We start from the raw sequence: 25271 nt of genomic DNA on the forward strand, positions 1-25271 counted from the left end.
GCAAACATGTTTTGCAACAGAATCTGTGTAATGAATATACCCCAGCTGAAACACCTGTTCAGAATTCTAACCTACAAAGTGTCTTCAAAGTACATGTGATTAAAGGCCCAATGCAGCCGTTTTTATCTCATTATCAAACCATTTCTGGGTAACAATTATGTACCTTACTGTGATTGTTTTCAATTAGAAGTGGTCTGGGTGGGGTGGGGAAAACTGAAAACTAGCTGTTATTGGCAGAGAGGTTTTGAACTCTTTCTTATTGGTCAATCAACTAATTTATTGCCTGGTGATGTCAAAATTCCATCCCACCAAAACAGGCTGAAATTTTAGGCGGTCTTTTCAAACAGCTCTTACACTAAAAGGGAATTATCATTTACACAATTTCACAGTATTATTCCAACTTGATAGTGTGGAAATATATATAAGGTTGCAAAGCTACCGGTAATTTGGAATCTTCAGTAATTTTGGAAATTAACTTAAATGTTTTATTTATACTTGAATAACTTAAGTGTATTATTTTTTTAAATATCTGTTAGCATATTGTCCATGAGTTTCTAGTAGATTGACCATATGGTTCAAGAGAAAATAGCCTAATTAATAAATATTAAAAAAGCATCTAATCAACATGGTATTATTTTCAATTAACTCTGCAAATCTTCCAACTATTTACTTTTTTCACAACTGCTACCAGTTTGATGCCAAAACATTTACAACAAATACATATTGACATAGTCGAGGACAGGTCAGGTCACGTTAAGGGAGAAGAAAAGTTTATTACCCGTATCACTTAGTTTCCTGCCTAGCAATAAAGATACAATGTTTATGTCACGATCGTCGTAACGTGGAAGAGAGGAGGACCAAGGCGCAGCGTGATAACAATACATCTTCTTTATTTGAAGACGAAAACGAAACGAACACTATACAAACTAAACAAAACAACAAACGACCGTGAAGCTATAAAACGAAAGTGCAGACACAAGCAACTAACGTAAAGACATAGACAATCACCCACGACCTATCTAATGAATATGGCTGCCTAAATATGGTTCCCAATCAGAGACAACGATAGACAGCTGTCTCTAATTGAGAACCAATCTAGGCAACCATAAACACACATACACCTAGACTGAACACTGCCCCATAAACATACAAAAAACCCTAGACAATACAAAACACATACATCCCCCATGTCACACCCTGACCTAACTAAAATAACAAAGAAAACAAAGATAACTAAGGCCAGGGCGTGACAGTTTAGCAAGAAGGAGGAGACTCCACCCAAAGTGGGGTACATACAGTTGAAGTTGGAATTTTATATACACTTAGGTTGGTGTCATTAAAACTCGTTTTTCAACCACTCCACAAATTTCTTGATAACAAACTATAGTTTTGGTAAGTCAGTTAGGACATCTACTTTGTGCATGACACAAGTCATTTTCCAACAATTGTTTACAGGCAGATTATTTAACTTATAATTCACTGTATCACAATTCCAGTGGGTCAGAAGTTTACATACACTAAGTTGACTGTGCCTTTAAACAGCTTGGAAAATTCCAGAAAAGTATGTCATGGCTTTAGCTAATTTACATAATTTGAGTCAATTGGAGGTGTACCTGTGAATGTATTTCAATGCCTACCTTCAAACTCCATGCCTCTTTGCTTGACAACATGGGAAAATCAAAAGAAATCAGCCAAGACCTCAGAAAAAAATTGTAGACCTCCACAAGTCTGGTTCATCCTTGGGAGCAATTTCCAAACGCCTGAAGGTACCACGTTCATCTGTACAAACAATAGTACACAAGTATAAACACCATGGGACTACGCAGCCTGCATACCGCCCAGGAAGGAGACGCGTTCTGTCTCTTAGAGATGAACATACTTTGGTGCGAAAAGTGCAAATCAAACCCAAAACAACAGCAAAGGACCTTGTGAAGATGCTGGAGGAAACAAAAGTATCTATATCCATGTACAAAAGTATCTATATCCACAGTAAAACGAGTCCTATATCGACATAACCTGAAAGGCTGCTCAGCAAGGAAGAAGCCACTGCTCCAAAACAGCCATAAAGAAGCCAGTCTACGGTTTGCAACTGCACATGGGGACAAAGATCGTAGTTTTTGGAGAAATGTCCTCTGGTCTGATGAAACAAAAATAGAACTGTTTGGCCATAATGACCATTGTAATTGTTTGGAGGAAAAAGGGGGAGGCTTGCAAGCTGAAGTACACCATCCCAACCGTGAAGCACGGGGGTGGCAGCAGGAGGGACTGGTGCACTTCACAAAATAGATGGCATCATGAGGCYGGAAAATTATGTGGATATATTGAAGCAACATCTCAAGACGTCAGTCAGGAAGTTAAAGCTTGGTCGCAAATGGGTCTTCCAAATGGACAATGACCCCAAGCATAATTCCAAAGTTGTGGCAAAATGGCTAAAAGACAACAAAGTCAAGGTATTGGAGTGGCCATCACAAAGCCCTGACCTCAATCCCATAGAACATTTTTGGGCAGAACTGAAAAAGCTTGTGCGAGCAAGGAGGCCTACAAACCTGACTAGGTTACACCAGCTCTGTCAGGAGAAATGGGCCAAAATTCACCCAACTTATTGTGGGAAGCTTGCGGAAGGCTACCTGAAACGTTTGACCCATTAAATTGTTTAACGGCAATGCTACCAAATACTAATTGAGTGTATGTAAACTTCTGACCCACTGGGAATGTGATGAAATAAATAAAAGCTGAAATAAATAATTCTCTCTACTATTATTCTGACATTTCACATTCTTAAAATAAAGTGGTGATCCTAACTGACCTAAAACAGGGAATTTAGTTTAAATGTATTTGGCTAAGGTGTATGTAAACTTCCGACTTCAACTGTATACCACAACTATTATAAACATATTTTTGTCTAATGCAGCTGTTTTGACCCTCTGGGAAAAATAAACTTGGTTTGAGCTTTCATAGTGTCTGTTGAGTTTTTACTCTGAGAATTAGAACCTAAGAGTCGGCATTGCGAGCAGGGTTCACCACGATTTTCAGTCGAACTAGAGATTCCAAATCAGTAAAACAGGAGATGGCATCAGAAATAAGGTTGTGTCATGACTGGCCTGTTCGGGTCAGGTTACTGTGGACCACAATCCTACAGAGAGATCTCTCACACCCGCCAGAGGGGAGGAGATCGAGAGGTATGGAGATGTTTTTTTTAATGACACCTGACGCCCATTGTAAATCTTAAGGCAGCAAACAAAATTCCTTTGTCCTCTCAGTATGGAGAACCGGCCTCAGAACATTAACATGCAATAAATGGACTTTGGGACAATAGGTTTCGTCAGCCAGAATGGTGGTAATGACAATAGATGGAATATGAAAATGTATGTCATTTTTGTTATGTTATTAAAAGTTAAAGGATGACGTTATAACAAAAACATTGTAACTTTAAGAGTTTTCCTAATATGTGCCCGATGTTTGCATATTGTACGTTGTGTGGAAAATGTCCAGACCAAAATATTTTTTTTGTAAAGATGAAATGTGAAGTTAGTTGTCTAAATTGGATATGAGTAAAATCCAGACCTTGCCTCGTAACTTAGTACGCCCAGAGAATTGCCATAAAGGCGGAAATGCCCATTTCTGACCTGAGGGTATAAAACATGTGAGTTATGAATTAACATACCAGAATAAGTGACCCTGAGCTGCAGCCCATTTTGTGTAACGTGTCATATTGTGTTGGCCCGCTAGGGACCTGTTTTATCGTACTAAGTTCTAATCAATAGCCTAGACTGTGTGTTTGTGTATGTGTATCTTATATTACCATTTAAGCTTGTTAGCAAATAAATAATCAACTCAATTGGTGTGGTTCGTACATATTTGGTGAGACACGGGTTTGTGCGGATTCCCGGATTATGCGACTGTTCAGAATGAGACTGTAGAGGAAATTAATTAATTAACGACTGGTGTAAAATCGATATTCTTTGAGTTAATTTGGGAAATAGAAACTCAATAAAGCTAAAACTTTCCCATGGTGCCCCAGGTTAATTAGTTAACAGTTGCCTGATTCATTTAATCACGTAATTATAAACCGTTAATCATTCGTTGAGCAGCAGTCGTCATATTAATCAATACAACGTCACAACAGTAGGCACAGTTCCTACACCTGTTATCACTAGTTCTGACATCTTGGGGAGATGAGAGTCGAAGTCTGAACCAATTAAAAGATACGGACCTAGAAAGCCTGAGCTTATTCAGTAGTCCCATTGTATTACGACCGGTCGTAGCTTTGTGGTATATGGGAAGTCCCGGAAGGTAAACCCGAACAGGTTGGTACCTGTAGAAGGTAAGTTCTAGGGGGTGGTAGGTTGGTTCCTGCTAGTACTATAAAGTATATGGTAAGTCCCGGAATGTAAGCTCGAGCAGGCTGGTACCTGCAGAGGGTAAGTCCTATCAGGTAAATCCCATTGTAGGTTGGTTCCTGCTAGTACCATAAAGCATAGGGTAAGTCCCGGAAGGTAAACCCAAACAGGTTGGTACCTGTAGAAAGTAAGTTCTAGGGGGTGGTAGGTTGGTTCCTGCTAGTACTATAAAGTATATGGTAAGTCCCGGAATGTAAGCTCGAGCAGGCTGGTACCTGCAGAGGGTAAGTCCTAGGGGGTAGATCCCCAGGGGGTTGGTTCCTGTGAGTACTATAGGAAACAGGGTGAGTCCTGGAAGGTAAGCCRGAGCTAGCTGGTACCTGCAAAGGGTAAGTCCTAGGGGGTAGATCCCCAGGGGGTTGGTTCCTGTGAGTACTATAGGAAACAGGGTGAGTCCTGGAAGGTAAGCCCGAGCTAGCTGATACCTGCAAAGGGTAAGTCCTAGGGGGTAGATCCCCAGGGGGTTGGTTCCTGTGAGTACTATAGGAAACAGGGTAAGTCCTGGAAGGTAAGCCCGAGCTAGCTGGTACCTGCAAAGGGTAAGTCCTAGGGGGTAAGAACCAGGGTGGGGTTGGTTCTCTGCTAAACCTGAAACGAGAGGGTGAAAGTCTCAGCCGCAGTGACCATGCTCAGCCGTGTACTGGTGAGAGAAATGGACCAGACAGGTTTGGATAGGTTTGGGTTTCTGAACTTTAAATGTTATTAATCATTAGTTGTAACAGAGACCTGAGGGGTGCCATAGCCGAGGGGCTACACCAGAGGTTAATGGTTATCTGTAGGAAGAAGGTATATGGGGGGTGCAATTAAGTTTGGAATGTACTGAGTGTAAGGAAAGCGATCACATGTGGCAGGCATTGATATGGGGGGAGAGAGACATGGATTAGTGATGAAGGGGGTCGAGGACAGGTCAGGTCACGTTAAGGGAGAAGAAAAGTTTATTACCCGCATCACTTAGTTTTCTGCCTAGCAATAAAGATACAATGTTTAGTGAGGAGACTCCACCCAAAGTGGGGTACATATACCACCACTATTGTAAACATGTTTTTGTCTAATGTAGCTGTATTGACCCTCTGGGAAGAATAAACTTGGTTTAAGCTTTCATAGTGTCTGTTAGGTTCTAATTCTCAGAGTAAAAACTCAACCGTATTAACTAAGTTGATATGTAGGATAATGTTTTAATGGTTTGTCAGTCTATTTTTAAATCTTATTTAATTATTTCATATATTTGACATGTGTTAAGGCCACACAGAGGGCCAGAGATGATTACAGACACATGTAATAATCTGAAGATCCAAAATGGGCCACTGATGTTTTGTGACAGATTACATAAAACCCTTGAAAGATACAGTACCAAAACTATGGTATTTAACTGGTAAACTTAAAAAGTTTCTAGTAATATACCCTCCCTTTGTAACCCTATATAAAACACAGGAAATCACATTTTTGACTGCACTGGGCCTTTAATGTCATTGCAACATCATATTATTTTGCGCCGTGAAGTGAGCTATGTTACTTCAAAATGGATGTGCAATAGAGTTGCGTGTCGAGGTTGCCGACAACATGACATATTCCTTGTACGCCCATCATCTCGCTGTCAGAAGCACGTTATAGCAGACGTAATAAACAGTCATGGCAGCTGATGTGAATAAACTATATTACATTCATGACACAAACCCGTATTTTACACTAAGCATATGGCTAGCCAGCTAGCATTACTACACTACTGCTTGTGTCATGACTGTGTAAAGTCAGTCGTCGTAAGCCAATGTTGTTGTCGTTGTTGACGTCTGTAATGTCCGGCGTGACAGCTGTAAAACTTGGAACATACTTAACGCGTTAAGACGTCTAGTGACATCATCAAGAGCTGACAGTTGGTGAACATAAAAAAAACAAGAACATGGGAGCTTGTTTGCTGCAAATTGTGATGCCAAATGGATCGGTAACATTTCTTCATGCGAGCCTACTTTGCTTAACAAAGTTTGGGAAGCACGTAGAACTTGGTTGCTTTTGTTCATGTTCACCAACTGTATACTTTTTATCATGTCACTAGACATATTTGCATTGAGTATGTTCCTGGCTTTAGCCTTCAGATGGTGGGATCCAGGAGGGTCTCTGCATCACAAGCCTATGATGGACTCATCCCATAGCTTTTCCTCCTCTGTCCTGGTGTCCACTTTCTCCTTGGTCTTCTTCTTGTCTTTCCTGTGTTTGGCCTTGGTCTCCTTGGCCTGCTCCCTCTCTTCCATCTCTTCCTGAATCTCAGCCTGAATATGCACCTCCTTCTCCTCCCCTCCCACCCTTTCCTCTGTACACTCTTCTTTCTCCTCCTTCCTTCCTTCTTTTTCTTCATCCTCTTCCCGGCGTTTCTTTACCCTGTGTCCCTCCCTGTGACTCCTGCTACTATAGTGCAGTCTTTTTCTCTTCCTCTTACTCTCTTCCTCCGCTTCTTCGTCATGCTCTCTTCCTCTTCTCCCTTCTGTGTCGTCATCTCTTAGACTCTTCCCTCTCCTCCTCCTCTTCCTCTCCTCCGAGTCCTCCTCTCTCGCCCTCCTCCCTCTCTCCTTCCTCATCTTCCTCTTCCTCCTCTTCCTCTCTCTGTGCCTGTAGTCACTGTCACTGCTGTCACTGCTGTCACTGCTGTCACTGCTGCTGCTGTAGGAAGAGGAGGAGCTTGTGTAGGAAGAGGAGGAGCTTGAACATTCCTTGCCCCTCCCCCTGGCTTTAGGCCAGCCAATAAAGCCTGCCGGAGCAGATCCTGGGGGGAAGGGCTGAGGGAAAGTGTGGCCCCAGGCTGTTTGCTCATAGGTGCCTCCCTTGAACCCAAAGTGAGTGGGAGGAGCCTGATAGGGCGGGCACCAAAGGGGAGGAGGATAAAAGGCAGCAGCAGGATGCAGAGGAAGAGAGGTGAGAGGAAGAGAAGGGCGGGAAGAAGGAGGAAGGCCCAAGGTGATTTTATTTTGGCRGTCAACCTTGCCGAGGTTCGCTTCTTCCTCCTCCTCTTCCCCYGTAACCCCGAAGCTGGTTTTTGGGGCTATACCGCGGGCCTTCTGCACGTAGATGTAGTCGGCCAATTCATCTGCGAACGAATCATACACCTTCTTCTGAGACTTGCATAGGTCAACAACCTTCTTCTCTCTGATGGGACACAGGGTGAGAGCCAAAGGGTTACATACTTTGACATAGTGCAGAGCTGGGAACTTAGTGAAAATGATCTGTTTTGGGGAAACAAAGTGTGTTCTTCATGAAATGTATGAGGTCAAAATGAATGTGGCTGTCCTCTTACTTGATCTGGTGCTTGTTTCCTTGCATGTGAGCATGGTACATCTCCACAGAGTCAAGCTTAATGTTACACACCGGACATGTGAAGGAGTTGGCTGAAAACAGAGGAATAGTGGACAGAATATTATAATTACTCCTCAGAGGAGACAGAAACCTTGTTTTTGCATTTTGGGAGAAGATGGAGCTATTTGAGGGATTAAAAGCCTTGGCCAATTGCTTCCTTTCCTCTCCAGGCATGCTTTCCTTTCCACCCATTTCACTGACCGGTCTATGACCACAGACAGARAGACAGTGTAGGGCATGGGTACCTTGTGCAGGGTCCTCTCCCAGGTCTTTGAGCAGCTGCTGGCGGGAGTGGTTCCTATGGTGCTTGCGGCCGGCGTAGTGCTGCTGGGCCATGTGGGGGTTGTTGAAGGAGGCGGCACACAGGCGGCAGTGCTTGTTAGGGTCACTCAGGTCCACAGTCTCTGAGGTGTTCTGGGGTCCCTTCCCCCCCTCCTCGACCATTCCCTGGTCAATGCCAGAGGCCTGGAGTGGGCCTGGTATGGCCAACCCGGGGCCCCTTTGAGGGAGAGTGTCTGATAGCGAAAGAGAGATGTGTGGGTTCAGTTTTAACCACTGACTATAATATTATTAGATTACTTGTACTAACCTGCCTATTAGGCAGCGTGAAATAAACTTTAACACAATGAACACACTACAGTCATATAAGCAGTACTTACCTGTCAATTAGAGTGATATAGGCTGTCTATTAGACAGAACTTACAAGTCTATTAAACAGTGTGATACAGGCAGTACTTACCTGTCAGTTAGACAGAGTGATATAGGCAGTACTTACCTGCCTATTAGACAGAGTGATATAGGCAGTACTTACCTGTCTATTAGACAGAGTGATATAGGCAGTACTTACCTGTCTATTATAGATTACCATTCATTAAACAGTGTGATATAGGCAGAATTACCTGTCAATTAGACTGTGATATAGGCTGTAATTACCTGTCTATTAGACCGGTGATATAGGCTGTACTAACCATTCTATTAGACAGTGGATATAGGCTATAATAACCTGTCAATTAGACAGAGTGATATAGGCTATACTAACCTGTCTATTAGACAGTGATATATGCAGTACTAACCTGTCTATTAGAACGTGTGATATAGGCTGTACTAACCTGTCTATTAGACCGTGTGATATAGGCAGTACTAACCTGTCTATTAGACGTGTGATAAAGGAGTACTAATGTTCTATTAGACAGTGTGATATAGGCTGTACTAACCGGTCTATAAGACAGTGTGATATAGGCAGTACTAACCTGTCTATTAGACAGTGTGATATAGGCAGTACTAACCTGTCTATTAGACAGTGTGATATAGGCTGTACTAACCTGTCTATAAGACAGTGTGATATAGGCAGTACTAACCTGTCTATAAGACAGTGTGATATAGGCTGTACTAACCGGTCTATAAGACAGTGTGATATAGGCAGTACTAACCTGTCTATTAGACAGAGGGAAATAGGCAGTACTAACCTGTCTATTAGACAGAGTGATATAGGCAGTACTAACCTGTCTATTAGACAGTGTGATTAGGCAGTACTAACCTGTCTATTAAGCAGTATGATATAGGCTATACTAACCTGTCTATTAGACAGTGTGATATAGGCTGTACTAACCTGTCTATTAGACAGTGTGATACAGGCAGTACTAACTGTCTATTAGACAGTGTGATAGGCTGTACTAACCTGTCTATTAGACAGAGTGATATAGGTTGTACTAACTGTCTATTAAGTGTGATATAGGCTGCACTAACCTGTCTATTACAGTGTGATATAGGAGTACTAACCTGTCTATTAGACAGTGTGATATGGCTGTATTAACCTTTCTATTAGACAGTGTGATATAGGCAGTACTAACCTGTCTATTAGACAGTGTGATATAGGCTGCACTAACCTGTCTATTGACAGTGTGATATAGGCTGTACTAACCTGTCTATTAACAGTGTGATATAGGCTGTACTAACCTGTTTATTAGACCAGTGTGATATAGGCAGTAACACCTGTCTATTAGACAGTGTGATATAGGCTATACTAACCTGTTTATTAGACAGTGTGATATAGGCTATAGTAACCTGTGTATAAGACAGTGTATATAGGCAGTATTAACCTGTTTATTAGACAGTGTGATATAGGCTGTACTAACCTGTCTATTACAGTGTGATATAGGCTGTACTAACCTGTCTATTAGACAGTGTGATATAGGCAGTACTAACCTGCTGGGCTGGGTGGTGGGATAAAGGGCCTGTTTTCTCAGGTTCTTGGCATGGACCTTGCCGTCGTAGTGGGAGCGGGCCACCACCGGAGAACTGAACACCATGCTGCACAGCTCACAGAAGCGGTCCTTGTCCATAGTGATTCCTCTCTGCTCAACACAACATCAGACACCCACACTCATAACGGTAACAATAACATGATATTCTACAACCTTTCAGAGGAAGTAACAATAATGCTCTCTAGAAGCTTATTGATATCACCTGGATCGGGTTGGAACGCATTGGACCATGTCGGACCCATTACAATAACACTTTAGGGTTGCGATCATGGCATTCACGGCAGGTAGCCTAGTGTTTAGAGCGTTTTGCCAGTAACCGAAAGGTTGCTGGATCAAATCCCCGAGCTGACAAGGTAAAAATCTGTCGTTCTGCCCCTGAGCAAGCCAYTTAACCCACTGTTCCCCGGGCGCCGAAGACGTGGATGTCGATTAAGGCAGCCCTCCGCACCTCTCTGACTCAGAGGGGTTGGGTTAAATGCGGAAGACACATTTCAGTTGAAGGCATTCAGTTGTACAACTGACTAGGTACCCCCCTTTCCCCTTCTGATGGTTGGAACGTCAACACAATGCCTAATTTTGATTTCATCAGGATTGGGTTCATACAATTGCTACCAGAAGCTGGATTTACACACACACACAAATGACTTGCCTAGTTAAATAAAAATAAAAATGCAAATAACATTTTGTCCAGGCATCTGTTCCATCAAAGTCTTACCTGGAAGTCTTTACTTCGTTTCTCATCTTTCTTGGTCTGCACGTAGAGTCTCACTTTCTGAGCATGCTTCTTTCCCTGCAGTCAGAGGAGGACATTATCATTTTTTCTCTAGCTTCTTTGCAGAGGAGCTCAAACTGTACAGTTGGCTAACATTAAGACATTCAGCTCGTAAAATGAACACACTAAAATATGATGAAGATGGTTTCTGTTGAATTAAACTTGGGTTGGTGGGTAGACAGACACATTGGTGGTGGGTGGAGCGAGTTACCCCCAATGACAAGTGCGTTGAGACCTAAAGGAATGTACTGTTTAAACGTTATTGGTTATCATAATTACAACACTCAACCGGTGTCGCTCATTCAGCCGACAGAAACTTTCAACCGGTTCTCCCCATTAAGCAGCGAGTCGGAGTCAGAGGCCGAGCCTTCTCTGGTCTCTACTCCTCCCGTTACGGGGTCTGAGACGCCGAAGGCTCCCACCATTAGCTCMGACAAATTGAAAACCCTAGTCATTGGCTACTCCATTACCCGCAGTATTAGACTTAAAACGAATCATCCAGCGATCATACACTATTTACCAGGGGGCAGGGCTAAGTGTTGAGACGTGGAAGACGGACACACACTCACATACCTCGTAGTGTGCGATCCTCTGGGACTCGAACAGCAGAGAAGCCTCACACACATGGCAGTGGCTGTCGGTGAAGAGACCCTTCAGGTCACTTTCTCCCAAGTCTGCTGGGAACAAGGAACGATCCTTTAACATTTTTGAATGTTCAGAGAACGTTCTGAACAAAAGAATGCCTGGATGAAAGACAAAATACACAATACAAATGAAATCCTCAAAACAGAAGATAAATATTTGCACCATGCTGTGAAAAATAGATTACATCTGTTGTTGTTGTGATTGCATGAATCACTGTGTGAAATGGATAATAAAGTTGAAAGAAAACACAAAAGAGAAAACTTGGGACATCGACCCACATGTGTACTGTACATAACCAAGACAAAAATAAAATAACTATGAAACATTGAGCTTATTGAAAGCAGCATCTGAGTTAAGAGCAACCATAGGTCTTCACTCAAGTCAACATCTTTGTCCATGTGTGCAGATGAATGAGAAAATGTTTGYACATTTGACAGAATGGAGAGGGCAAGTTGTAAGAGTAAGTATATGTGACCATTTCGTTGGAAGACACAATATGAAGAACCAACCTCACTACTCAGATTCAATTTTCTCGACCCAATGACTGCCAAACCTGAGTCTTGCAATAAATCAATGTCAGTCTTTGTTGCAAGTGAATTTCCCCACTGATGTTTAAATGTTTATATGTGACCTACAGTAACACTCATGCACTATTTTGATTCATATTAGATTGATAAGATGTCATCTAATTTGGGGGTCATTAGGACATTTTCTACTGATCATTTTGACAACAGAACATAGACAAATCACTGTTCGCACATAATGTAGACACTGATATGGTGCTGGAGATCATGAATGTGAGGTTAGAAAGTGCCCCTTTAATGTGATGAACTGGTATGAAAATCAGTGAGTCTAACCTACTGTGTCGATTGTGTAGGGTGAAAACTCAGTTCATTACATGTACACTATATACTTCACTACAAAATGTATTCCGAGTATCAGATGTCTGAAGCCAAAACACTCTTACTATCACTTTTACTGAATTGATCATTCCAAATGCTGTCAAGGCTCATTCTGAAATATAATAACAGAAAGCAACACATACTGTAGTCTCTTGCATGCAGACTGTGTATCATGTACACTACCATCTTTCTGTAGAAGGAAGGACTAAAATTGAATTCACAGATGTAGCTGAAACTTTGGGTGAGGACAATGTACTGTTCCTCTGCCTAGTCACAAATAATTTTAACTGTACCCCAATCATAAACCGTAAAGAAMGCCTTAAAAACACTACTCAATGTTACTGATAACTTATCTGTCTTGCTTATAAAGTGCCCATATTTTGCCTTGACTACACCCTGTAATATTCATTTAGAAATCAACTGTTTCCTTTCCCACTTGTTTGCTCTCCTAATTTTGAGAGGACTCCATGGAGAATAATTCACCGGCAGGCTACATACTAGGTTCATTGACGCATGCCCATGCTTGAATCTTTCATCGTTTCAAAACCATCTACAATTGAGAATGCACTTAGTGCTATTGCTAGAACTCAAAATGGCTATTGCTTCCACAACCTTTACTTTCAAAATGTCCCATAAAGAGACTGGATTTCTACACACATATACTACTTTAAAGTACAGTACTTACCAACTGTTAACCGCACCCTTTAGTGATGGTAAACAAGATAGCAGAAATAGAACTGAACTTGATGTTCAGAAGGTTTGAACACCAGTGTGTGGGCATTTTCAATATGGCTGATGTGAATTGACAAAAATGGCATACAAGTCCCTTACTACTGCACAAGTTATATAGTTATATTAAGTATAGCAATGAACTGAAAACAACTGTTTGTTGATGTTGACAACCTATTGGTATTGCAAACTCTCTCCAGATAGTCATGTGAGCACTGTGTAAAGAGATAGCCTATGCCTAATAATGGAATTGAATGTAATACTAGACAAGTCAAAAAGTTTCACAAGAGGTAATATACATTGTAACAATGTTGAACTAGTTAGGCAGCAGTTTTGAATAAATTAGCCAAGACCCTATTTCAAGACTGGTGACCCAGGCAAGACAAAAACAATGTGCCTTGCTGTGTATAGCTAGTTTCTTAACCCAGGCACCGGTTCTGATTGAATAGGACTAGTCAATAATTTCGTGCTAACCCATCCAATGTGACAGCAACTGTAGTGMGGGGATTGTGCTAGCAAATTGGCTTCAATGCAATGGCAGCTACTGTAGGGCCTCCCAGTCAAGTGTTTATACGTATTAACTAACGTATAGCTAATAGTTAGCTAGCTGGCAGTGATTACAAGGATATGCGTAAAACGACGTTCACATGGGAAAGACACGATTGTTAACCGACAGAAAGTGGTCATATKGGATAACTAGCTCGCTAAAGTTGATCCTATCATAGGCTAAAGTGTCTAATTCGACATTTAACAGTTAGCTAACTCGCTAAATTTGAGAACGCCCTTGGCTAACGTCAGCATTGCTAGCTAGCTTGCTACAAACTGGGCATCCATTCACCAGACGCTGTAATTTCGCGTTCTTAATGAACTCACCTTCAATCTGTGAACTATTGGTATTATTAGTGTTTATTACTGTGTCAGCATCTGATACAGAAGCCACGTTATGAGTAGAAATAATGTTATTTTCAGTATCTGACTCCGCTAGCAGCGGAGCACAGATACTTCCCTCCTCCATCTTTCTTCCTATCTGAGCAACGCAGGCGCAATGTGTCCATACATGTTTGCYGAACATGATAACTAAGGTTACATATGTAACCATGGTTATGTGAGTTTATATGGATCACTCCAATCCAATATAGTGAAACATAACATTATTTACTCTCTGTAAAGTTAGAGTTTTGTTTTGACTTGGTTGGGAATTCTGTGTGCTCAACTTGCATATATTAACTGAAAACCTTTTACTGTATTGTTTATGTTTTTCTGCTCAATTGTATTTTCAAATCTGAACAAAAATATAAAGGCAACATGCAACAATTTCCAAATGTTTACTGAGTTATAGTTCATATAAGGAAATCAGTCAATTTAAATAAATTCATTAAGGCCTAGTCTATGGATTRCACATGACTGGGTGGTGGKMCAGCCATGGGTGGGCCTGGGAGGGCATAGGCCCACCCACATGGCAGCCAGGTTCGATCCACGGGGAGCCAGGCCCAGCCAATCAGGATGAGTTTTTCCCCACAAAAGGGCTTTATTACAGACAGAAATACTCCTCAGCACCTCAAAATAGTGGAGATATYAACATTACATTTCTGGGAACAGCTCTGATGGACCTTCAGCATGCCAATTACATCTCTAGCATTGTGTTGTGTGACAAAACGGCATATTTTAGAGTGGACTTTTATTTTCCCAAGCACAAGGTGCACCTGTGTAACACTGTTTAATCAGCTTCTTGATATGCCACACCTGTCAGGTGGATGGATTATCTTGGCAWAGGAGAAATTCTCACTAACAGGGATGTAAACAAATTTGTGCACAACATTTTAGAGAAATAACATTTMTGTGCGTGTGGAAAATGTATGGCATTTCAGCTCATGAAACATGGGACCAACACTTTGCATTATACGTTTATATTTTTGTTCAGTATATTTCTATACCTATTCTTTCTTTGGATCAAATTAAATGAAGAGGACAAAGATGAAGACATTAATAACAAAATAGATACTTTATTACAGGAAATGGCATGTGCATGATGTTACATCTGTAATTGAGTCTAAAGGGACAATAAAGAGGGTGCAAGGSTAAAGGAGGGATGCGACATTATTATCAAAATTGATAAACAATAAAATTGGATCAAAGGACATAAGATTAGAATAGAGGTCATTTMAAATAAACAGATAGACAAGGAAGGATTTAAGTCAGCTTAGGTTACTTTATCTTCTCGAATTCTCTGGCCAGGGCATCCAACTGCAAAGAGAGTAACACCATATGAATTACAGGTGCACTATACCCCCCCTGATACATTATCATTACATGAATGTACTACTGCCTTCCTGCCCTTACACAAATAGATTGCAGTTTTGAAATTGCAGTAAAAGTGCAGTAACTGCAGTCGACTGTGTTATTTTGGATGCAGAATAACTGCAGTATTATATTGCACTCTAACTGCAGTTACACTGCAAAATGACTGCAGTAAAAAAAACGGTGTTATTTTGGATGTAGTATTTGCTGCATACTGCAGTTATACTGCACTCTGATTGCAATTTTTTTTCGTAAGAGTGCCCCTGCACTCACAAGAATGTTCCTAAGGATGTTCCTTCGCTGTGGTCTCAGGTAGCTGCATTCTCCTGCCTCACAGAGTTTAATCTCCTCTGAAATCTGAGAGAGAGATAATAGAATGATGGTGACACAAATGGCTACTGTGTATTTTACACATGCATAATATCCATTTGAGTCATTGTGATTGTAGTACTGTGACCCACCTCAGAGGTGGTAAATGAGTCCAGTTCCCGCTTGCCTCCTGGGTACCAGCCATGGGACCAGTGTTGGGAGGAGGACAGCTGGGCTCCCAGACACAGCAGCAGCCCCATCATCAACACCAGCCTAGCCACACTCACCATCACTGGAGCTGGAGAGATGTAAGGAGAGGGAGGGTGTGGGTAAGAGAGCATGAGACACCTGTCAGGCTTGCACACCTTTCACAAGGAAAGAAAGGGAGGGATGGGGGATCGTTATACAATTCARGCCACGGGAACGAGAGAATGTGCGAGAAGGGGGAGAATACTGTGATGACCCTAGAGCTCTCAAGGGAGTTAATTGTCTTGGGACTGCATGCTTGCKTTAGTCTCATYAACCCGACCCTAGGCAACAGTAGCATTGGATACATTGTGGGAGGCAACCGACTGCCTAGGGAGACTATGCTTGCCTTGGGGTTAGACAACTGGGGTTGAACATCRCCTGTGGCCGTACCTACTGCTACATGGTCGCTACATTGTTGTTAGAAGTGTGATGGCGGCGTCTGATCTGCCAGGCAAATGAGGATAATTATTCAAATCTTGGTGAAGAMGCACGATTGGAGAAGCAAAGAGCAAAAAGCAACAAGCCTTAACAACAAGCCTTAAAGTTTTTTTGGTGTGCAGCTCATAACTTATTTTTATGCAGGATAAATATTTAATACAATACATTATTAATATTTATACACAGGGAAAAAAATCTCCACAAACAAAAACAGTACGTTTACAGTGGGTTTCAAAGATCCGTTTCTCATAGGCAATTGTTGTGGGAATTTCTTCTCAGGATTCCACTTAGAAAGGCAGGATTGAAAATAAAGAGCATGTTAAGCTTAATTTTAGTTTCTTTTTTAAAACATCTAATTCCAAAATATATACTGGTACTGCCACCATTCATTCACCATACAATGGAACCAAAACATTTAGCTGTCTATGGGTTTAATGTATACTTCATAGAAAGCGTAAAACCTAAAGCAAATGCAAAAATTCTCTCAGAGCTCACTTTTTYACCCATTGATACCCAATAGCAAAAATCGTAGCAATCCTTACCTTAGATCCTCAGTCTGATAATACTTGTTCTATGGGATCGMTTATCACTGTTGATGTCCACCAAGTCTGTCTATGTGCGCTGTTCACTTCTATRACTTTCTAAGCTGTTGGTATACAGCAACTCAGTATCAAATCACTTTCCCAAGGCGACGATGAGTGTTGTAGAGCTGCTCTCTGATGATATCTCTGAAGTCTCTTCTTCCTCCTCAATTTATGTCCCCACCATGCCCCCCGCCACCTCCCTCCCTCACTCTACCCCTCCTCGCCCCCATTGCTCCTTTCCCTCCCAGTGGTCAGCTCAGAGGTGTTTAGCGARGCGGGGTGTGCGTAAGATCCACTCAATTCCAATTATCATCTCTAAATAGTCCTGACRTCCCCTGGGATGTTCATCCTGTCTGTACCTAATACCCACCCCCTTCCATTACACTCCCCAGCCAACCTGCTCCCAGCCAACAAAATCAATAGGTTGACATGGTTTACTATAAACATCATGTGGCTGGATGAATCAAGTTCGGTCACTTCATGATGTTCTTACATTTCTTCACACATCACGTTCATGGAAAAATGTATTGGAAGACAAATTTCAACTGGACTGGTTCAGATTTTGTCAGTTGCGTTGAGATTTCAGAACTGTGGAGGACACATAGACAACCTGACAAAACCTGAAACTAACAAAGATTGAACACATTGAATCTTCAATGTTTCTCAACCTTGTTATATCAGGGACCGGCAAGCTACCGTCCTTACTTTACCAGGGACTGGCAACCGGTTGTCCTTCCTGCTTAGAGGGACACCTACAACTAGCACTCGAGAACTGTAATTTCGCTAACAGTCTGTGGGAKCGGTCAACAACATTCCAGGATCCAGTGTTGGTCTGCAGACTGGGGGTTGAGGATCACTGACCTAGGCCAAATCTAATTTCCTCTGTATTTGCCCCTGCTTAAAGTGGTGCAGTGGCCTGTCTCGCACCCTCCCTCACACCCGAGTGACCGCCAGAACACTTTGACCATGGGGACACCGGATGACAAGCAAACACGAGCACGGYCAAACACACCAGCCGCCACCATCTCTCTTAATTCCAGTCTGACAGGCCTTTTGGCTCGGGTGAGGGGGTATCAATTGGGGACTGCAAATTCATGTTTAAAATGCATAGGGGGAGTTCCTATCTGGCGGTTGATTGACAGCATGTCTTCTCGCCGTTGACTTAGTTAATCTGCTGACTGACATGGGGCTGCCAATGCGAGGAGGGCGCAGGAGGACATGACGGAGCGCTGCATGAGTCACAGAGGAGAATTCATCTCGCCTGCCAAACCTTCCTGAGACACGGCCCGCCAYCGGAAGCGGATAACTTATTCACAAAACGTCTGAGAGTAGAATGTAGGATCAGTTAATCTAGGATKAGTTTTGCCTTTTAAACCATAATGAAGAGGGGGGACCTGATCCTAGATCAGCACTCCTACTCTTAGACGATGTGAATAGGGGCCTTGGACCTTATCAAGGGTGTGGGACCGTCAAGTTGGATCTCGCAGAGATGGACAATTCCAGTCCCGGAGAGAGCTATWGCAGGGTGTGCAGGCTTTTGTTCCAGCCCAGCGCTAACACACCTGATTTAGCTAATCACTAATCCTGATCTTCAGATTAGACCATGATTAGTTGGATCAGGTGTGTTAGTGCTGGAACAAAATCCTGCACTGAGAGTGGCCTTCCAGYAAGGGGTGTCATGCACCCCAAAAATCTGTGGGGGCACAAAGTACGTAAGGATAGCTGGGTGGTGGAAGTTGGAGAATTTGMAAACACCTGCATTTTTTTTCTTCCTGCAAKCTAGAGCCATAATCATTATGCTTATGTTTATTTTTCTGCATATCTAAGCATACCTAAAGCTGTCTATCCTACTGACTGGTGGTTCTTTTTTWAAAGAAAATAAATATGATTCTTTGCATCTCTGCTAAAATCTGGGTAAAAGATGGAAAGGAATGCGAGTCTTATTCAATACATTTAGTAATTGCTTGCCAGCAGGCATGCAAGCTAAAATAGACAAGCTAGCTACTCTAACTTGATAGCATGAAATGGCTGCTTGGTAGCTAGTTATGAGGTTAGGAGATTAGCGAGCCCAGATAGGTTCCCAAAGCCAACATCATAAAATTGCTAGGTGGCTAGTTGTATTATAGAAACAAAATCAAAACATAGATTTGTCCTGTTTAAAAATATGAGGGGGCACCTGCCCCTGTGGGCATGACGCCTCTGCTTCCAGGTCCAGAATCCTCCCATTCCTGCAGGAGTAGCTTCAATCAAGTGCTTATTCCAAGCTGTAGATTCTAGATAATGTATTATCTGGTTATGGACCACAGGAGGTTGGTGGCATCTTAATTTGGGAGGATGGGCTCGTGGTAATGGCTTGAGCGGAATTAGTGGAATGGTATCAAATACARAAAACACATGGTTTCCATGTGTTTGATGCTATTCTATTCACTCTGTTCCAGCTATTATTAGGTGAAGTCTTCCCCTCAGCAGCCTCAACTATTATGGACTACTATAACATTCAAATAAAAATAAACATATTGCTTCACACACATTCCACCACAACCCCTGCTGCAGTGTGTAATGTAATGTGTGTTTTGTCCTATATTTTTAATCCCAGCAGGAGGCCTTTGGCCTTTTGGTAGGCCGTCATTGTAAATAAGAATTTGTTCTTAACTGACTTGCCTAGTTAAAAAAATATATAAAAAAAGAAAAGAGAAATTTGAGGGTAAGGGTTAAACTCTTAACTGAAAAGCCAGTCCAGACAAACTCAATAACAGTGCATGACCTGGATGTGCATTGGGGCACATAATCATCATCATGCTGTGTAAATAGTCTCAGAACATGGTTGTGTTCAGTAGGGAGAAAACGTTTCGAAATGTAATTATAAAGGGGAGGCCTGTAACGTTACTTATCAAAACACAGATTTCCATTTTCCATTATAAAAAGTTTAGCTGTGGATTGCCCTACTGAACAGAACGCAGGTTAGAGGACTTGGTTCAATTCCAGTATTGAAGATTATAGTATTGATGTTGSGATTGGTGTTACTACTGAACATTTGTAACTATTGCAAATTTCACCAGATAATGCTGTAGCTAACAAACAACACAAAATCTCAAGCATTTTATTAGGTTTAAACAATATCTTGCTTAGAAAGGCCATTTGGCATTATATAATTATATACCATTTTATCATATATATAATTATATATACATATATTCAACATTTTAATAAAACACTAGAAAACAAAAGATGCAAATAAAAAAATTGATTTTCTTAAGACAATAATAATAACAAATAAAAAAATAGCAAGAAAAACAAAATATCTAATACATTTCTAAATTGTCCCAGTACAACTCATGTACATTTTCTTTAAAAAAGCAAAGAAAAAAAGCAAGGCAGCAGACAGGAATTAAATATAAATAACCCTACATTATGTACAGAAGGGAGTGGGGCAGTGACCGGTTATCGATGAGACAAAACCAGCCCAAGGGGCAAATTGAACAAGAGAGGAAGGAAATATGGGTTAAGTGAAGGAAGAAAGAAAAAAAAAGAAAGGAGAGAGAAGAGAAACAGACCAACAGAGAGAGAGAGACAGAGACAGACAGACAGACCGAGAGACAGACATCCAAGGGACAGCTAAACAGGATCAGGAGGAGAGAGACAGGTTTAAGAGGTGGGGTCGCCAGAGAGAGACAGTTATAAGAGGTGGGGTCGCCAGAGAGAGACAGGTTTAAGAGGTGGGGTCGCCAGAGAGAGACAGGTTTAAAAGAGGTGGGGTCGCCAGAGAGAGACAGGTTTAAGAGGTGGGGTCGCCAGAGAGAGAAAGGTTTAGGGGTGAAAGAGTTTTAGGGGTGGGCAAGAGAGACTGGTTTAAGGCTGGGAGAGACAGGTTTAGAGGTGGGAGAGACAGAGAGACTGGTTGAACCCTAAGAAGCCCCACTCCTCCAGTCTGTCTCGCTCGCTTTTTCCATCTCTGAAGAAAGGTGTGCCCTGTTGCTCAGACAGGGACATTACATTACTGGGGTGTTGCATCACATTTCTATCGGCAGCCAGCAGGGGTGTGGAACAAGGGCCCGGATGCACCTGGCTGTCCTCTGTAATAACCAGTAAACAATGTCATTGTGATTTGTGGTTGGAATAACTCAGGGCAATGTATTTTACCCACTACAGTGGGTGAAGGTTAGGTAGAGGGCATAATGAAGGAATAGTCAAGGGTCCAGCACTTCAGTGGAATAGAAGGAAGACATGGAGCCAAGACAAAGCTGGTTCAAAACAAAGCAATGGAGATTGATTGGAATGGAACCTGGCGTTACAGCATGAAATGGAAAGGAGGCTGGTGGATCATGAACTTGAACAGGATAATAAAAGGCCCTGATCTTGGTCTCAGTGTTACAAAGCCAAGCGTCAGCTACGGTTTCAGGGCTTTGTATAGAGGTGCTTTCTCGATAAAGTTATCTACAATGGCTCAAAAATAGTAGTGGGAAGGGGCCAAATAGATGTACTAATCTGTAGAATGATACTGGTTTACCAAGAGTCTATACACCTACACTCAATCAACTCACAGAGGGAGAGGCGCAGGGGACATATTTTCCATATAAATCAACCTGTGCGGCACTTTCCAGAGTAAAGCCTTAAGTCACTAGTGTTGGTGGTTGGCACAGTGTTGTTGGTGACAGGTGATTACATTCAGCAAACCTTCTAGCAAACGCCCACCCTGACGATTACAAAGATCCAACACAACCAAACATCCAGGAAGGAAAATAAAATGGCACCAATTGTAACACATGGGCATTTGAGATGCTTTGGAATGAAACACGGTCTGAAATGACGTTGACAGTATTTTTTTAAGTGACTGGTCTAAGTGAGACATCCGGTTTGAAAATCTCTACCTAGCTATCTATGTCCTGTGGTTTAACCTAATAGAACAAGTCAGAACTAGAGGCCATAACCAGAGTCTTTAAAAAMCCCTCTTAAATGCTGACATGAGGGTTGCAAAATATTATTTTTTAAAGACAAAAATCAGTTTTTTTTTCAGAAATCCTGTAATCAGAAGGGAATAAGCTGCGAGGGAATCCTCCCACCTAGAATTCTTCAACCATGATTWAAAAAAATATATATATTTTGCAACCCTAGTTGCCAAGTAATTTACTATCTCAGGGTCATGTTACCCATCTGGCSTTTGCATCACCGGTTCTGATTTTTATTTTGGCGCCAATTGTTCAAGCATTTGAACATTCAACAATAACAACAATTTGTCAATACTGGTGCTTTTTTTTTGTGGAGTTTCAGAGACTATTTCTAATTTCCTGATCCCATATGATTCAATCACGACAGAGTTGGATTGTGCTCTTTCCTTTCGACCTATAAAAATATAGAAAAYGGAGAAGCTAAACCAATCCATTCCAACTCCTGAACAGTAGGAGTTGTGCAGGTATTTTTCTACAGACTGTGGGCTTTCCTTATGTCCTAATGACAAAACAACGCTGAATCTTTATGACCGTACAAATAGGGCCATCTGTGTATAAGAGAATGCGTTTGGCATCAACTAGGCTTGGCATATCTTCATGGCTCTCTAGCATACCCATCAACCACAGGAGGTTGGTGGCACCTAAATTGGGGAGGACGGGCTCGTGGGAATGGCTGGAGCGGAATTGGGGGAATGGTATCAAATACATGGTTTCCAGGTGTTTGATGTCATTCCATTTGCGCCATTCCGGCCATTATTATGAGCCGTCCTCCCATCAGCAGCCTCCTGTGCTGTCAACTCCACATACRAATGAAGAAACTGGGATCAAAATGGCAGCTCTTATAATTGACCAATAATCCCTGATCACAATTGACAGCTAAAACCTCATGTCAGTTACCCCTCATACACTCAAACCTTGCAGATATCAAGTAAGTGGGGTGGTTGGGTTTGTGGCGGAGTGGGTGAGAATCTCTTACGCACGAGCACACGCTGTTTATTACAATCCTTTGAGGGCAATTAGTAGCTGTGATTGGCTAACAGTCCAGGGGCGGGGTCAATTCCATTTGCACTCAACCAACTAAGTAGACAAACTGAAATGAACTGTATATACATTGAAAGAACCCGTACAGGAACCCCCCCCCCTCCCGACAACTTTAAATCATTTCCTGAGTTGACCAAGCAGAGATGGAATTGACCTCAACCTTGTTGCTAGCTAACTGACATCATTTATCTTTCATTACAAAAAACAAAAAAACTAAAGACTGAGGTACGCCCGAGGGTGGCCTCATCCACAAACCCATAGCGTGTGTTTCTAGCCAAGCTGTCCTTATAGGCAGCCATTCTGAAGAGAAAAAAAAAATCACTGCAAACATTCCATCATGTCACACATTTCAACATTAAAATTAACAATTTATCCATTTGAGGGTGGGAGTATCAAAGCAACAGCATTAAAGTATAACAAATTCTCAGTATGTGACATCGGAGTTGAATTCTATTTCATTGGCGTTGAATTCTATTTCAACAAAACACTAACAGATAGACGTTCTAAATGGTGCAGATAGAAATATAATGAAGAGCTGACAATTTCTATTCTATATGACAACCATATATGTTCTACACAATACATTTKTATCTGAACATTCTGTAATGTTTCATCACCCTGAACAGGCCCCAGTTGAAAAACAGAGGGGGTCTTCACATTTTGACGCCATCTTCTCAACCAACCTATACCGAAAAGAAATATACCCAATAGATTACAAACAAGTAAATGGAATGACGCGTAAATAAGAGATAGGACATGTTTTCCCCCATTCCAACTGTAAGCAATTAAATATGAAAACATACATAAGAATTGGTTCATTTCCATGATGCAACAAAGATAGGAAATGCACAGTAATTGCATGGTTACTATATGTTGAGATATATGGACATACACCCAAAATCGACAGTTTTATACAGGGTCATTCTGAAAGAATCATTATATTGTGGCAACATATCAACCTCATACTCATCATTATTATGCAAAGGCTATTTTGAATGCATTGCTGGCCAAATCTTCAACACGCTCCTTACATTTCAATATATTTGACGTTTGATATCTTTTCAGTATGGGAAACTTCAACTTCCCTAAACTTTCTACACACATATAATCCACTGACGTCCAGCATGTATAAGACCACCTACATTACAGCGTTTCCTAGGTCCTTGAACACAAACACAGCAAAGCCACAATGTATTGGAGATATGTGGCTAGCTACGCCCTTAGTCCTGCCATGATTCATTGACCTCTGTGTGAACTCAACGGAAAACTAGTCGAAAGAGTTTGGACCATGTGATTAGCAAAGCCATCATGACCAATTCTGGCTTCTGGCCAGCTGTAGCGTGTGTGCGTTCGTGTGAACAGAAGAATTCTGATTGGCTGTGTAAATCAATTCCTCTGAGGTCGACCTATCAGCTTTAAGCTGCAGCCTGAATCAGATGAAGCCATCAACCACGTAAGTCTCAGTCACTGAACCATAAAAAARAAAAGACAAGAGAAATAAAAAAAACACCAACATCATTCCCTCAATTCGCAATTTTTGACATTAGCCTCAAGTGTCCAATTTATATTCATATATATTTATATAAACCAATAAAATACATTATAACTTCACCCTAAAATTGCAGCAAAAAAGGTRTTAAAAACAAAACAACAAAATGTGACAGGCTAAGTATATGTACATGATTGGGGGATGTCTGGATGGGGAAAGATTGGGACAAGGGGGCCGTATTAACAAGATCAATATTACAAAATATTCAAGAAGGCATCTCTGATATTCCCTCCCTCCCTCCAGTACACTGCAGCGCTGCACTTGCTCTGTCACAAGACTTCCCTTCCATTTTCCTTCTAGCACACAGGCTGTCCAGTCATCTAAGCCGTGACCAGTTTCTTTGCTTCCGTCGGGTACACGTGTGTTTGCTTTGTTTTTATGACTGTATATGGATGTCCGTCCCTTGTGTGGGTCTGTCCCTACTTGAAGTTGGCATAGTCAGAAAAGGCATCAATATACTCCTGGACCACTTTGTAGCAGAACTCGTACTGCTCCTAAAACAGAGAGGAGAACATCACAATAATGATTAAAAAGGATACTACTAAATATACAACCAAGATAAATTCATTTGCACACAAATGGAATTGCAAAACTATTCTAAGTCACTGAAAAAGTTGTGTTTTAAATGCTGTCCAAAAAGACAGTAGAGAAAATTGTGCATGTGAACACACACACACAACACAGTATCTTATATGGCGGTGATCACATAAAGAGGAAAGAAATATGGGGGGGGAAAGAACACGTGGACAGAGGTGAGTTTCTGACGTGGTGAGTCAAGAGCTCGTTGATGAGTTCATATAATC

General features: G+C 41.6%; 4 protein-coding genes across 8 annotated transcripts in view; all 4 read right to left on the reverse strand.

Annotated features, from left to right (window-relative positions):
• Nucleotides 1–5555: 5555 nt before the first annotated feature.
• Nucleotides 5556–8894, reverse strand: zmat1 (zinc finger matrin-type 1). The gene is made up of 3 exons (XM_070445762.1): nucleotides 7988–8894; nucleotides 7684–7774; nucleotides 5556–7535 (listed from the first exon to the last, which is right to left on the reverse strand). Exons 1-3 carry the CDS (start codon nucleotides 8184–8186, stop codon nucleotides 6518–6520), a joined length of 1308 nt encoding a protein of 435 aa, XP_070301863.1. The 5' UTR covers nucleotides 8187–8894; the 3' UTR covers nucleotides 5556–6517.
• Nucleotides 8895–8929: 35 nt separating this feature from the next.
• Nucleotides 8930–14091, reverse strand: LOC111970743 (zinc finger matrin-type 1). Of its 2 annotated transcripts, none has more exons than XM_070445764.1 (5): nucleotides 13928–14091; nucleotides 11352–11452; nucleotides 10722–10796; nucleotides 9735–10096; nucleotides 8930–9592 (listed from the first exon to the last, which is right to left on the reverse strand). In XM_070445764.1, the coding sequence occupies exons 1-4, from the start codon at nucleotides 14067–14069 to the stop codon at nucleotides 9797–9799; spliced, it is 618 nt and encodes a 205-aa protein (XP_070301865.1). In that variant the 5' UTR covers nucleotides 14070–14091; the 3' UTR covers nucleotides 8930–9592; nucleotides 9735–9796. The 2 variants fall into 2 exon arrangements, with proteins under 2 accessions (XP_070301865.1, XP_070301864.1); XM_070445763.1 differs by having other exon boundaries at nucleotides 11352–11455.
• A 977-nt stretch (nucleotides 14092–15068) lies between these two features.
• On the reverse strand, nucleotides 15069–17142 carry LOC111970658 (progonadoliberin-2-like). The gene is made up of 4 exons (XM_023997456.2): nucleotides 16891–17142; nucleotides 15814–15959; nucleotides 15626–15709; nucleotides 15069–15298 (listed from the first exon to the last, which is right to left on the reverse strand). Exons 2-4 carry the CDS (start codon nucleotides 15949–15951, stop codon nucleotides 15260–15262), a joined length of 261 nt encoding a protein of 86 aa, XP_023853224.1. The 5' UTR covers nucleotides 15952–15959; nucleotides 16891–17142; the 3' UTR covers nucleotides 15069–15259.
• Nucleotides 17143–20444: 3302 nt separating this feature from the next.
• LOC111970430 (receptor-type tyrosine-protein phosphatase alpha) overlaps nucleotides 20445–25271 on the reverse strand; it is a 57642-nt gene continuing 52815 nt past the window's right edge. For all 4 annotated transcript variants that reach the window (XM_070445765.1, XM_023997155.2, XM_023997154.2 and 1 more), the window contains one exon: nucleotides 20445–24962. In XM_070445765.1, coding sequence (XP_070301866.1) covers nucleotides 24888–24962 — 75 coding nt within the window. In that variant the 3' untranslated portion in view covers nucleotides 20445–24887. The remainder of the gene's footprint in view (nucleotides 24963–25271) is intronic.

This window comes from Salvelinus sp. IW2-2015, linkage group LG11 (assembly GCF_002910315.2).
Source record: "Salvelinus sp. IW2-2015 linkage group LG11, ASM291031v2, whole genome shotgun sequence".
Classification (NCBI taxonomy): Eukaryota; Metazoa; Chordata; class Actinopteri; order Salmoniformes; family Salmonidae; genus Salvelinus; species Salvelinus sp. IW2-2015.